The following is a 15378-nucleotide window of genomic DNA, read 5'->3' as shown; positions in this document are numbered from 1 at the left end:
TTAGTGATGAGCTGTTTCCAAATCGAGCCTTTCAAGATGCTTCAAAGCTGATTTAAACTCGTTTATGTTCAGTTTCGGACTGATAATGTTTCCGCTGATGTCAAGAATTTTCAATTCCTTTGCAGATTCGAACATTTTCACGTCGTTTATCATCAACTTGTTATTCGCAACGTTCAAAACTTCAAGTTTTTCGTTATTTTTAAAAGCATCTTCGCTGATTTCGGTTACTTTTGAATTGTTCAAAGATAATTCCTTGAGATGAATCAGATTTGAAAAAGTATTTTTCAAAATAGGACCAAATCGAGTATGGCTCAAGTCGAGTACAGTTATGGAGAAACGAGAGAGCACGGAACTGAATTCATGAATCGAATTATTCGAAGCTCGTAACTCGTTGAGTTTCAATTTCGAAGAAATGTTGGCAAATGATGTGATGTTGTTATTGTTCGCGTTCAAGGAAAATTTCGTTTTGAACAAATTTTCTTCTTCCACGTGTAATTTCAGTTCAGAAATGCCATTGTCACTAACATCCAATGTTACGAGTGAATTTTGACGGAATCGTAAAGACAATTTTTCCAAGAAATTTTTGTTCAAATACACTTCAGTGATTACAGGATTCTTATAAAACATTCTCACATCAAGATCTTTGAGTTTATTCTCCGTTAAGGAAACAATCGATAACTTTTCAAGTCCATAAAACGTAGCTGGATCAAGACTTTCAATTGAATTTCCATTCAAATACAACTCTTTAAGGTTCACTGAATCCTTGAACGCATCTCTATCAACCTCCGTGATTCGATTGAACTTCAACGAAACAACTTCAAGTTTCATGGCGCCCCGAAAAGCATTTTCAGGCAATGTACGAACCTCATTGTTGTCCAAAACAACAGTTTTTAGATTAGCTCCTGAACGAAAACTCGTTGTTGAGATTCTCTTGATCAAAGTGTTCGACATGTTCACATATTCAACCTTTGGGAAGATCTTGAACAAAGTAGTCGGGATGTCAAAGAGTTCCGAAAGTTGGAAATCGACTTCTGTGATTTGGGAATTGCCAACTGGCAAAATGTCGTAACGACGTTCATAATGTTCAAAGGTACAAAGATGACCTTTGTAGCTTTCGTCTCTTTCGAACTCTTTGCAGTTGTAGAATTTTGATAACTTTGTATTGGGCAAAGGTTCGTCAATAACTTCTGTTATGTTCTCAGAAAGAACACAAGTTGTTAAAAAAATTATAGACAAAATTTTGAACATCTTTCTTTTTTGAAGTCTAACTAAAAACTGATGTTAAAAAATTTTAGAGAATAGAAAAGAAGCGTAACTTCTTAAAAAGGTCAATGTTCGTTGAAAAAGATATGAAGTGTGCCTCTTCACATTCCGGTAGCTTACTTCTTTGTTTGTTTCACCTCTCGTTAACCCTATCAATTTATGACAAAATCAGTATTTTTTTATCGTCTGTTTATCTACTTCTTTAGGCCGATCCAAATTTTTTTTGAACTTTTTGTCCCATGCCCCATTTCAAAAGTCAAAAAACCAATGGGGCAAAATACAAAAAAAAAAGTTAAAAATTTCATCAAAATTGACCATTTTTTGGCCTTTTTTCATATTTTTTCAAGGAATTTCCAAAAATTTTTTAAAAATTTTCAATTTTTAAGAATTTTTGTCAAAACTTAATGAAATTTTTTTAACATCCCCTACTGATTTAAAATTTTAAAATTTTTTTCAAAAATTTTTGACAGTTATTTTTACAATTTTTTTTTTGTTTAAATTTTTAACTTGAAATATTTTGATATAAATTTTTAAAGGCCCTTATTTTTTATCTTTTATGTTCGTTTAAAAATATTTTATTTTTATAACTTTTAAATTTTTTTCATTAATATTTTTTTTAAAAATTGTTAAAAATTTATCATTTTGTATAAAAAAGTATTTCAAAATTTTTTTTTTTAATTTCAACCCCCTCTTCATTTTTAAAAAAAAATTTGAGACAAAAAGTTTGAAATAAATTTGGAGCGGCCTTACACACAAAAAAAAAGCGTCAAAGACATTCAAATTCTGTCTCTTTCTTTCTTTTCTTTTCTAAAACTCATATATCACAACTTAATTAATGCTAATCAAATGCTAATTTTTTTTCACTTTCGCGATCGTTTCTAATAAATTTTTGACTAAATTTAGACTTTATCACGATTGAATATCTCCGCATCGATCTTTTTTGTGTAAACACAACTTTTTACGGTACCAAAAAGTAAATAAGAAGACACAAAATAATACATGATTCATGACTCAAATAAAATATTTGTTGCCAACGAAGAAATTAATAAAAATTCTGATCACGCATTTTTGGGCTCAAACAGAGTAAGAGAGAAATGCTAAACTATTTATTTATTGGGGTTACTGTGACAAAAAAAATGGTTCAATTTTCGGGAAGGTCAGTTATTTTTTTAATCAGATCAAGATATTTATTTAGATGCAACATGGAGAAAGTTCTTTTCGTTTTTTGATTAATTAACGTCATTAGACACCTACACACAACAATTTACAGTCGACATCGTTTAAGCAACAATGTTTGGTCGAATATCCATGACCTGTAATTTTTTATGATGTTTTGTTTTGTTTTTTCTTTCTCATACGAAATTATATGCATTTCACACAGTTTTGTTACAAATTACTATAAACAATAATCATGCTTTGATGAAGTCCATTGCTCTAATTATTCATAAATAGTTTCGTTATTATCATTAATTAAAATAAAAGTCTGTGTGGTTTTCTGCGATATATTTCTGTCTGTGCGAAAGATATGCAGATAAATAGCCGGGTAACAATAACTGAGCAATATTATTTTATTTTATTATTGTAAAAGTCGAGATGCGTTATGTTTGGAATATGAAATGGCACGAGATATTAAGAGTTGGCTGTGTGTGTGGTGTGTTTTGAAAATGAATATAAAGAGCAAAAAGAAAGAAAGAGGTGTGTATGTGTGTGTCGTATATATCGCGAGTCAGAATGTAAAGAAAGAAGCAAATTATACAGTTATTTTATTCATACACATCATTATAAGACTGCATGAATAAGGTAACTTGCTGATACAAAATGATGCAAAGAAGCTTTAAAAGGTTTTTTTAAATTTGAAAAAAAAAACAAATTTTTGAAAAGTTTTATAAAATTTGTTTGAATTTGAGTTATAAATTTTAAAATTAAAAAAAATAATTTTTTTAAAAATAAAAATATGAATTTCCAAAAATAAATTCTCAAAATTAAAAAAAAAATATTTTCAAAAAATATTAATTTTGAATTTTTGATAATTAATGGAAATTTTTTAGATAAAAAAAATAAACATAAATTCAATATAAAAATTTAATTTTTTTTATAATTTTTTCATTTTAAGATTCATTAGCATCAGTATCTAAATTTTAAAAAATAAAAAAAAATATTTAAAAAAAAATTATTTTAAATTTTTGATGATTAAGGAAATTTTTTTAAATTAAAAAAAATAAAATAAAAAATTCAAATTTTTTATATAATTTTATCATTAGCATCGTAATAAAATAAAAAAAATATTTTCAAAAAAAAAAATTAATTTAAAAAAAAAACAAATTTTTAAAAACTTTTATAAAATATGTTCGAATTCGAGTTAAAATTAATAAAATTTGAATAAAAAAAATTAATTTTGAAAAATAAAAATATAAATTTTTAAAAATAAATTCTCAAAAAAAAAATATGAATTTTCTAAAATAAAAAAAAATCTCAAAAATAAAAAAAATATTATTTTAAATTTTTGATGATTAATGAAAATTTTTAAAATAAAAAAAATAAATATAAATTCAATATAAAAAATTAATTTTTTTATAATTCTAAGCTTCATTAGCATCATTATCGTACTGCAGTAATCAATATGAGGTTAAATAAGGGAATTTTAGTAATTTCGTTTCTTTATCCAGCATTTTCTTCATTCGAGTCATGAAATAAACTTTCTTTGATATTTTCTTTATAACCAAGTCAGCTTGTAGTTTGAAGCAAAATTTCTCATCTATCAAAACTCCAAGATATTTCATTTTGTCAACTTCTTCAAGTGAGTTGGATCCAATTTTTAGCTCCAATTCAAATCTTGTCAATGTTAGTCCTCAGTTTTGACATCTTGAAGTTATTTGACAATCGTTGAAAATCTTTCTGAGCATTCGTTCTTTCTAAATTGAAAGTTTGAGTTCTCAATTGAAACTTCTGAATTCTTTGAAAAAATTTCATGATCTTCCTATTGAAAAAAAATCATCATGTTAGCTTACCCTATGGGCAAAAAACGGGTCAGATTGATTCATTAAGGGAATTTTTTGATCTCTTAAGGGATCAATCTGACCCGTTTTTCGCCCATAGGATAAAATTTTGTTTCAAATCCAATATTTTTACTTACCAAATACAATGTTGCTTCCTTTATCAAACAAATACTTTAAGACATTCGATAATGATATGCGATCAAGTAAAACCCGTAAGCGATAATTTTTCGTACCAACCCATGGTTACCTTATTTTCCGAACTAAAACATACATGTTGTTGTTGTTACACGATGGCACACCGCATTTTCATACATATTCTTTTTTAAATCAGATTTCTTTGCTTCGCTTTTTTTTATTTGTTTGTATCTCTTATTTTTTTTCTTCTTCTTCTTCTCTACGTCTTCGTCATCATCTGTGTAACACTGCAAATGTAATCACCTGTTTTTTTCGTATGTACAAAGCTTCTCATTTTATTTTGAAATTTCAGTCTGCATATTGAATTGGTCATGATCGCTCCATCATCTTTCTCAGCTGCGACTTGCGCGATCGAATAAGAGCAAACGGCATTTACAAACAATCAAAATCTGATTAGCAAAAGTAGAACGACCTTGAAATAAAAAAAAGAGAATCTGGAACACATTCGTGACTCGTTAGCTCGGTAATCATGATCCAAAGCCCGCGAATGTGACACAAATTTGGAAGAAAAAAAGAAAAAAATTATAAAAGTGATATTTAGACGTGAGAAGTATTAACCAGAGTGAAGAATTTCCTTTTCATTTCTTTCACTCCCTAATCTCTTTCTTTCTTCGTGTCGAAGTTTCGAGTCAGTGCCACTTAGAAAAAAACAAGAAAGCTAAATTAGCTCGATATTTGAGTTGTGATAAAAATTTTACCTACAAGAGAGAGAGAGAAACCTAAAAAAAGAGAGAAAAAATTTTTTTTAGAAAATTTACATGATAAAAAGTGAATACTGATAATCGAAGGAAAGCCATTTAAAAGTAGCAATAAACATAGAAATAAAATGTGTTAATGACTTACGCGACATTCTATTATCATCTTCATTGATTGTATTCGTCGTGCTTGTCTTTTTCAATCGATTCCGGTTTCAGTATCATGCTGCTGCTTCCACAAACGACAAAAACAACTTGGCAAGTCATAAAATTTCCATTTGGCATCTTTACGGTGTGCGTTTACCTCTTGATTGGTCTCTCGGGTGCAAATATCGTGCATACCGTTCTCGGCGTTCCCAATGAATGTCTTTACCAAAATTCTCTCTGGCAATGTCGACTTTCGTTTTCGTGCTGGTTAGAAGGCGGAAGACACGTGAATGGCTGCGGAAGTCAAAATTGGCTTTTTTCTTGTTGCGTTTTCGATCACGAAGATGACTACAGTTATGCGGATAATTCCATTTCCACAAATATCATTCGCAAAGCCTACATACCGCCAAACCAAAAGAAGCGAAATGCCATTCGACGAAGAGCTGATCAAGAACTTACCCAACTAAATTGTGGCATTCCACGAAATTTCAATAATATCCTTCAAAAACGCATCATTGGAGGACGTCCTGCGCAATTTGCTGAATTTGCGTGGCAAGCCCATATTCGAATCGCTGAATTTCAATGCGGCGGAGTTCTTGTCTCGCAAAATTTTGTTGCGACAGCTGCTCATTGCATCAAATACGCTCGTCTCAAAGACATCATTGTCTACTTGGGCGAACTTGATACCCAAAATTCGGGAAATGTCCTTGAACCGTTGCCCGTTGAGAAACATCGCGTCATCCAGAAGATCATTCATCCGAAATTTCGGTTTCGCATGACGCAACCCGACAGATTTGACATTGCGGTAATGCGATTGGCGCAACCAGCGGGATATCGCGCACACATTTCGCCAATTTGTCTACCGAGTGAACCGATAAATTTGGTAGGGCGCATGGGAGTTATTGCGGGATGGGGTAAAACGGATTCCAGTTCGGGACAAACGGGAACGAATATCTTGAGGACAGCGATGGTGCCGATTATCAGCAGATCGGATTGCATTGAATGGCATGAGAGTAAACAGATTGACATTGATTTGTATCCGGAGATGTTTTGTGCGGGGCACGAGGATGGGCATCAAGATGCTTGTTTGGGTAAGAAAGTCAGAGTTGGAAATTTTTTAAGTCAAAAGAAATTTTTAATGCTTGAAAAAAAAGTTAAAAAATTATTAAAAATTAATGTTGACGAAAGTATTTTTAAAAAAATATTAAAAAAAATTTATTTAAAATTAAAAAAAATATTTAAAAAAAATATTAAACAAATATTTAAAAAAATATTTAAAAAAAATATTTAAAAAAAATTATTTAAAAAAAATTTTAAAAATAAATTTAAAAAAATATTTAAAAAAAATATTAAAAAAATATTTTAAAAAAATATTTAAAAAAAAAAAAAAATATTAAAAAAATATTTAAAAAAAAATATAAAAAAAAATATTTAAAAAAAAATATTTAAAAAAATATTTAAAAAAAATAAAAAAAAATTTAAAAAAAAATATTTAAAAAAAATATTTAAAAAAATATTTAAAAAAAATATTTAAAAAAAAAATATTTTAAAAAAATATTTAAAAAAAATATTTAAAATTTAAAAAAGTTCAAAATTATTTTTAAAAGAAAATTTTTTTAAATTAATGTTAACCAAAATAAAATATGAAAAAAATTATTTTTTTTTATTTTTTTTTTTGTAAAATCAAGTCTTCAGCTTTGACTTAAAACTTTAATTTAAAAAGAAATTTTTAAAACTTTTAATTTTTACTTCTAACCTAAAAATCAACTTAATTTTGACTTAGTCTTAAGAATTAATTTTTTTTCTTGACTTAAAATATTTCCAACCCTGAAGTAATTTTGTTAAAAAAAAAAAAACTTACCAAAAAAAATTCATTGCAGGCGATTCTGGCGGTCCCTTAATCGTCATGCAGAAAAATCGCTATTATTTAGTGGGAATAACAAGCGCAGGATTTGGATGCGGAGTCGGGTAATTACTTTTTTTTTTGTTCTTTTTGACGCAAAACATTCTCCCTGATCCCTTTTAATTTATATTAACGTATTTGTTAAAGGTTCCAACCAGGCATCTACTTGAACGTACAAAAGACTCTAAAATGGCTGCGAAACATAATCTTTTAGTTAGTAACAGAGATAGTCGTCGCAAAAAAAAATCGCTTAAGGATAATGACATGAATTTAAAGAAGAAGAAGAAGCCGAAAAAAAAATCTAGAAGAACGACGAGAACAGAACGAGACACATCTATTTATTTATTTTTTTATGTTTGTGAATTGAAATGAAACGAAAAAGATCCCATCTAATAAATTTAAAACACTTGAACAAACAAACAAATAAAACGACGAAATCTTTTCATGTCAACTCGCGCGCGAGGCTTCTAAAAAAAAGAGAGAACCGCTTTGCAAATATTTGCTCCGACTGTCGTCATCGTCTCGAGCGCGAACATGTACTGATAGATAAGTGTCAAGCTTAAAGTACAATTTGTATGTTTTTAATGCCTGTTGATGCATGTTTTGTAATTTTGCAGTTTTTTTTTCTTTGAGTTGTAAGGATTATCACAAACATGACTTTAAATTAATTCTCATAAAGTTACTGTTTACTACATCATTATATCAATGTTATCTCGAACATAATGAAAACTAGGTTGATTCAAAAAATTTTCGATTCCATATTTTTTCAAATTTTCAATAGAATCAATTTTTCGAAAAAAAAAATAAAAATTTTCAATCTTCTATCGAATTCCTTAATGTTTCATTATAATATTAAATATTTTTAAAAAAAAAAATTTGACTTGAATTAAAATTCTAAAAAAAAGTCAATATTTTAACGATTTAAAAAAAAAATAAAAATCCATTAATTAAAATTCTTAAAAAAAATATTTTTTTTTATTTTAAAATTTTTAAGAAAGCAAATTTATAAATTCTTAAAATTTTGCAAAAAAATATACATATTTCGTAATATAAAAAATTAAATTAAAAACAATATAAAAAATTTAAAATTTACTTTAAATCATAAAAATTCAAAAAAAAAGTTAATATTTTTACAATTAAAATTTCTTAAAAAAATACAAAAAATTAAAAGTTAATTAATTTAATTTCAAAATTATTAAAAATTTTAATTTTTTTTTTTTTTCATTTAAGTAAATTCTTACATTAATTTAAAATTTTAAGAAGCAATATTAAAGGTTCATCTATCATTCTATATTTTTTCACAAAAAATATTAATTTTCATTTCTTAAAAAAAAAAACAAAAAAAAAATTAAAGAAAAATTTATTTTTTTTTAAATTTCACTTATTTAAAGTATAAGAATTATTAAAAATTAAAATTTTCAGGTTTTTACCTACTCTTTAAATAAATGAAATTGAAAAAATGTGAATGTTTTTCTCTTAATTCTTTAGGTTTTTCTTTAATTTTTTTTTGTTTTTTTTTTTTCTTGAAATTTTTTAATTTTTTTGTGATTCTCACAGTAATTTTTTTCTAAAAGAAAATTTTTCTTAACGTCAATTTTAAATAATATAAAAATTATTTAATTTCAAATTTTTCTTCTTTTCAATAATTTTTTATTTGGATTAAAAAAAAATTTTAATTATTTTCTTTGAAGATTTTTTGTATTAAGTTTTTATTAAACGGATTTTATTTATTTTTATTAGCAATTTATTTTTTTTAGTTTTTAATTTTATTTATTTTTCTTTTGTGAATTTCGAAATTTTCCTTATCTTTGTTATAAAACCTGTAAATAAAAAAATATTTATTAATTTTTCTTATTTTTATTTAAAACTCACCTTTCTAAGTCAAAAACCTCTTTTACTCGAAACAAGCCCTTGAAAAATCGTTAATCAACACACAAAACTCAAAATCCAGAAACATCTAGATCTTCGACGAACGCTATTATTACACGCTATGTTATTTTCCCGCCGCCCGCCTATTTCACACTCATCATTCGAATCCAATTCGCAAATCTTGTTGTTGTTTATTTTGCAATAAACAAATGTTATGTTTGAGTACATTGTGCGGTAATCTTTTGTGCGATAGATATGATAATTAGATTGTTTGGAGTGCATCAACATCTCGTCTTTGCTGATTACATTGCACAAGATGCACTGAAGAGCGATGAAAATAAAGATGAAGAAGAAGAATAGAAAAAGATGTATGGTAAGTATATGTAATCATCATTACAAGATCATTACAACTATAAATTTGCATTTAATTTTTATAGTTGTAAATGTGCGTTATAATGGTGCGAATCATTAATTAGCTTAGCAATTAGAAAATCTAAGCAAATATAGAGCGGTATAAATTACTGAAGTAATTGAAACATCAGAAGAAGAAATTTTTAAGCTCTTTAAAAATTCTTTGTTCGTCTTAATACTTAAAAATTTGGGTAATCACATTTCATTACGCTATTGAAACAAACACAAAAACTTAAAAAAAAGTCAGTTTGACAATGGAAATCTTTTGAAAAGTTGCATTTTACCAACAAAAGCGCAACTTACCTGCCAAAAAACAAAAACCTCAGACGTTGATACAAGCAATTAAGTTTCAGCAAGCCACACAATGGCACTTTTTTTCGTTTACAGCGTAAGCGGCTTTCACACGAATTAAAATTTTTCCTCCAACTTTTCCTTTCAACAAAAGAATTTAATTCTGCAGCTTTTTTACCTTTGCAATTGTCATTGCATCGTAATGTTTTCAATTCACACGAATATTTCTCTCGGTTTAAAACTTTTCTTTTTTTTTATGTTGGTCTAACTAACAAACATTGGACAATAATACATCAAAACTTTGTGTGGATTGAACAAAAATCGAAGAAAAATAAAAAAATTTAAAAAAAATATATTAAAAAATATCAAAATAAAAATAATACTTAAATAAATATATTTAAAAAAAATATTAAAAAAAAAATTTGAAAAAAATATTCAAAAAAAATATATTAAAAAATGTTAAAAAATAAAAAAAAATATTTAAATAAATAAATTTAAAAAAATTATTAAAAAATATAAAAAAAAATTCAAAAAAATTTAAAAAATATTTAAACAAAAAATTAAAAAAAAATATTTTAAAAAAAATTGATAAAGTTTTACAATACACTTAAAATAAAACATTTTAAAAAACGAACTAAAAAGTAAAAAATAAGGGCTATAAAAACGCACTAAAAAGGATAAAATAAGAGCCTTTAGTCTGGGAGGGACCTATATTATCGATGAGCATTGAAAATCTAATGACAGCGCTACCTTCTGCGAAAGATTTCATTAAATTTTGACCCTACTTTGAGCCCTTTATCTCTTAAAATAAATCAATTACGGCTGTGACGGACAAAAACTACGATAGTGACTTAAAAAATGTATAAAAAGTGCAATAATTAAACCATACAAATTACTTGTATCCTCGTGTTCTCTCTTTAATCAGCATTTTTCGTCAGAATCTTCTTTTTAATTAAAAATTCATTTTGGAGCATTCTCTCTTTTTCACATATCTTCCAAATAATAATCTGTTGAAAGACGAACGAAAAAGAAAAATTCTGAAAATTAGGACACTCACTCACGAACAATGCACCGGGGAAATATTGCGAATCGAATATGATTATTTTTCAAGAAAAGATTATATTTTTTTGTTCGTCTTCCTTCCAATATTATCAACCGGAGAACAGAAAAATTCTTGCAGCAGAGTTTCGAACATCGAGGAAAAATCAGAACACTCCGATGTTTCATTTGAATTCATGTCACGTTTAAATGATTGCAAAAATGTGATAAAATTAAGCTTACAGCATACAAAGTCCATATTTTCTTACGACGAGCATCGCCTTCTTCGTCGTCGTTTGTGTAAAGTCGCTTTTTTTTCGATTGTAAGAAAAATGCGTATTGCACGACGACGACGTAGGTGTGTGAGGGTTGCTGCTTAAACATGAAAAAATATTAAATTTTTTATTAGTACACATTCAATCTATACGAGTATGTGGCGGAAAAGCGATGAAGAAAAAAAAATCATCCACGGAGAGATATGGCGTAGAAGTACAAGTTTGAGTATCTGCACAAGAAGGCTCTTGATTTTAATTTTAGATATGAACGAAACATAAACACACACACACACAGATAGTATAATGCACCGTTGTTTTTGTTGCTTGTTCATTCTTTTTTTGGTGCCGTATTTTAATAAACAAGCAACAAAAAAAAAGAGTACACATAAAAAATAAAACAATATACAGGCAAGGAGCAAAGGAACACAAAACACGAACAAGTTCAGGATGTATACTAATTAGTTTTTTATTACTCCTATCTTTTGCTCTTGGCCTCTTACTGGGTGCGATAATGTTAGGCAACACAAAAAAAAAGTTAGGATAGGTTTTGACACTTGAGACATTTTTCCTTTTTTTATCGCATGACATTGAACTTACAGAAAAAGTCATTTTTGGGCTCTTGACTTTTCATGAATTTCCAAAAAAAATTTTAGATTTTTATCCTTCTGAGTTTTCATTGAGTAAAAATCATTTTTTTATATTTTTTATAAATTTTTTAAAATTTTTCAATTAATTGAATTTTAAATTATTTCATTTTAATTCGATTTTAATTTTTCTATATTTTGCTGAAATTTTTCCTGTTTTATATTTATTTAATTTTATTTTTCAAATAAATTTTTCAAATTTTTTTTTTCAATTTTTCTCAATTTTCATAACTTTTAATTTTCTCAACTTCTTATCGTTTTCAATTTCATTTAAAAAAATTATTAAGTTGTTGTATTTCTTTTAAAATTTTCAACTTTTTGAATTTTCATAATTTTCCTCATTTTAAATTTTTTTAATAAAAAATTTTTCATAATTTTTAATTTTTTAAATTTTCTTAATATCTTTCACAAAATATTAATAAACATTTTTTAACAAAATTTTTATCTCTTTTGATTTAATTTTTTTTTTGATCTTAAAATTTTCACTATTTTTTTTTAAATTTTTATAAAAATTTTTTTTTTTTAAATTTAAAAAATAATTTTTAATTTTTTTTTTAATTTAAAAAAAATAATTTTTAAATTTTTTAAAAATTTTCTTTTTCAATTTTTTATAATTTTACTTTTTAAATTTTTAAACTTTTATCTTTTTTTGAATTTTTATATAGAAAATTACAATTTTTTTTAATTTGATTAAATATTATTTTTTTTAATTTTCTTAAAAGTTTTCATCTTTTTATTCTTCTCTTTTTTTATTTTTTTGTATTTTTTTTTATTTTTCAAAAATTTTCTTCTTTTGGAATTTCTTCAAAATTTTAATTTTTAAAATTTTTGAAATTAATTTTTTTCATAATTTTTCAATGGTTTTTAAATTTTTTTTTTAATTTTTAATTTTTTTTTTATTTTTTTATATACGAAGAGACATCAAAACTCTTAAAATAGAAAATTCTTATCTTAAAAATTTCCAAAGATAAAAATTAATGATCTTCAGCATCATAAGTACTCGACCCTACAACCTCTTGAATATGCTAATATCACAATTTTATGCAAATAATTTATTGATTGGCGAAACAGGTGCCTCGAATCTCACACCATCTTTCGCTCTCTTATTTTAATTAGAACGAAAAAAGAAATCGAGTCTCGAGTATATTTTTCGACATATTAAACGAAATGGCTACAATCTCAATTCTTTCCTCATTTCATGTCATAAACTTTTTTAAACTACACTATCACGACGATGTGAGACGACTCGACTCGCAATTTCCTCGAGAACGAAACTTTTTCTGGATGCTACGATTTAAATGTTATTTTTATTATCGTTTATTGCCAATAAAAATAAATTTGAATGACTCAAAAAGTCGTCTTGTGTCGTCTTGCGTTGCGAAGATGTTATAAAATAATGCAACTTTGATTTGAATTGATGTCAGTAGTGTTCTTCCGACAAAACAGCGAAGAAACGAAAAGTTCCGTAGCAAAACGAGGTAATTGTTCTTTGATTGTTATTACAAAGTTCGAGCAACTTTTATTTCTTGGAAAAAGGTCAGAAGTGCTTTTAGCGAATGAGAATCTTTTGCAACATTAATCATCCGTGCCGAGCAAGGACGAACGGAAAACGAAGGAAATGGCAACAAAAACAACAGCAGCAAACACACAATCTACAATAAAATAAACAACGACGACGACGAAAAAACTCATGCTATTGCTACCCTAAAAATTAACGAGGCTTGAATCCGTTTAAAAAATTTATTATGTGTATAAATCCATCGTTCGCGAACGATAAACAACACAAAAGCCATGTTGTCAAGTTATTTATATTTTTTATTTTCGCCGAAAACTGAAGACAAATCTTTTTGTTTTATTTTCGTTCATTTAGTAAATTACGTTTATATTTTTAATGATGATACCTGTGCATTCGAGGAATAAAATTGTGCTTCAACGCAAATTAGGTATTATTTTTGGTTTGTACAAATAAAAACTATGAGATTAATATCCTGAAGTAAAAATTTAAATAAAGATAATTTTTTATAAAAATTTAAAATTAATTTAAAAAAATTTTAAAAAATTAAAAATTTTTATCAAATAAATTTGATTTTAATTTTTTTGAAAATTTTATTTTATTTTTTATAATAATTAAAAATTTAATTTTTTGAGAATAATTAAATTTTTTTGAATAATTTTATTTATTTTTTTTTTTTTAATATTTTATTATTTTTTTTTAAAATTTTATTTTTTTTTCAAAAATTTTTTTTTTTTTCAAAAAAAATTTTTTTTTTTTTTTTGAAAAAATTATTTTTTTTTTAAAAATTTGTATTTTTTTTAATTTGAATTTTATTGTTATTTTTTTATTTTTAAAAAATTTTATTAAAAAAAAATTTATACAGCCTCCGAGAATATTTTTTTTGAAAGAGTATCATAAATGCAAGAAAATTGCGGTTGAATGAATAAAATTCAAATAAAATTCGACTTTCGTGAAAAAAGTTATTCTAAATTTTATCTGAGCCCCATTTCATGCAATTAATTTTTTATTTTTAGAAAAAATTAAAATTTTTTTATTGAATAAAATTAAAAATTTTTTATTGAAAAAATTAAAAAAAAATTTTTTGAAAAAAATTAAAAAAAAATTAAAAATTTTATATGGAAAAAATTGATTTTTTTTAATTTTTAATTATGAGAAAAAAATTTTTTGTCCTTCAAAATAAAAATAAAATTAAATTGAAAAAAATATTTAAATTTTATAATTTATTTTACAAACTTGGGATTTTCCAATCAATAAAATTGAATTTTTCATGTAAAATCGTGTGAAATTTTATAGATTTTATAAAAATACTCAAACTATTAGATATGCTCTGATAACTCCCGCTACTTGTCAGGATCTGATTGGTATTTCATATTTGTTTTGCGTCATCGGAAAAATCATATAAAAGTGACATTTTTTGCATTTTTGTCGCAGTTCTTCTTTTATAGTTTGTCTCATTTAGTACATTTCAAAATGGCGACGGGTTTTAACCAAATTCAGAAACTTTTGGAGCATTTCGATTTGATTGCCGGAACTTTTATCATTCGAAAGTCTCCAAAAACGAAGAAAGAAAAATTTCAAGTTTTCATCATGGTTTTTTCGATAATCAATCTTTACGTTTTGTGTTTTTCGACAATGATGGTGTCAAAATTCAATTTGACTTCGATCACTTTGTCATCTTCGAGCGGAACGATCATATCAATAATAGTTTTGATGATTTGCATCTTTAAGAAGAATCGAAGAAATTTGCTTGATATTTTGGATTGGTGCAAGGATTTACATGATTTTAAGGTTAAGTTTCATGCTGTTGTTCAAGATGTAGCAAAAACCAAGATGGAGGACACAGAGAAGCATGTTTTGAGTCAACTTAAGAAACTATTCCGTTGTTTATTGTGCATTGGATTTTTATCAACAATAGGATTTGCCTTGATTGGACTTCTCTTACCTGAGGAACTGTATCCCATGTACTCACTTTCCATACCGTACATCTACATTTTCAACAATGAACGATCTCTTCTGAGGTTCATCTTTGGACTTTTAGGTCAAACGCAAGCTTACTTTGCAGGTTCGTTCATTGCATTCAGCTTCTTTGCGGTAATTTATGCGATCGTTCATCATATTATCGCATATTTAGCTGT

At 26.0% G+C, this 15378-nt stretch overlaps 2 protein-coding genes across 2 annotated transcripts; one reads left to right on the top strand and one right to left on the bottom strand.

The window, feature by feature from the left end:
- LOC134837579 (chaoptin-like) lies at nt 1–1248 on the bottom strand. Its single transcript, XM_063852965.1, has one exon. The coding sequence runs from the start codon at nt 1246–1248 to the stop codon at nt 1–3; it is 1248 nt and encodes a 415-aa protein (XP_063709035.1).
- A 4124-nt stretch (nt 1249–5372) lies between these two features.
- LOC134837568 (serine proteinase stubble) lies at nt 5373–7593 on the top strand. Its single transcript, XM_063852954.1, has 3 exons — nt 5373–6387; nt 7177–7264; nt 7347–7593. The coding sequence occupies exons 1-3, from the start codon at nt 5373–5375 to the stop codon at nt 7411–7413; spliced, it is 1170 nt and encodes a 389-aa protein (XP_063709024.1). The 3' UTR covers nt 7414–7593.
- The last annotated feature ends 7785 nt before the right edge of the window (nt 7594–15378 follow it).

Source organism: Culicoides brevitarsis, chromosome 1 (genome assembly GCF_036172545.1).
Source record: "Culicoides brevitarsis isolate CSIRO-B50_1 chromosome 1, AGI_CSIRO_Cbre_v1, whole genome shotgun sequence".
Classification (NCBI taxonomy): domain Eukaryota; kingdom Metazoa; phylum Arthropoda; class Insecta; order Diptera; family Ceratopogonidae; genus Culicoides; species Culicoides brevitarsis.
Note: the sequence above shows the minus strand (reverse complement) of the source record. Positions and strands in the feature narration are given on the sequence as shown.

Bases quoted from the DNA above. Each gene is read 5' to 3' on its own strand.
- LOC134837568 (XM_063852954.1), top strand. From the start codon at position 5,373: ATGCTGCTGCTTCCACAAACGACAAAAACAACTTGGCAAGTCATAAAA. The intron at 6,388-7,176 runs GTAAGAAAGTCA...AATTCATTGCAG, and splicing joins GCATCAAGATGCTTGTTTGG to GCGATTCTGGCGGTCCCTTA. The intron at 7,265-7,346 runs GTAATTACTTTT...TATTTGTTAAAG, and splicing joins GGATTTGGATGCGGAGTCGG to GTTCCAACCAGGCATCTACT.
- LOC134837579 (XM_063852965.1), bottom strand. From the start codon at position 1,248: ATGTTCAAAATTTTGTCTATAATTTTTTTAACAACTTGTGTTCTTTCT.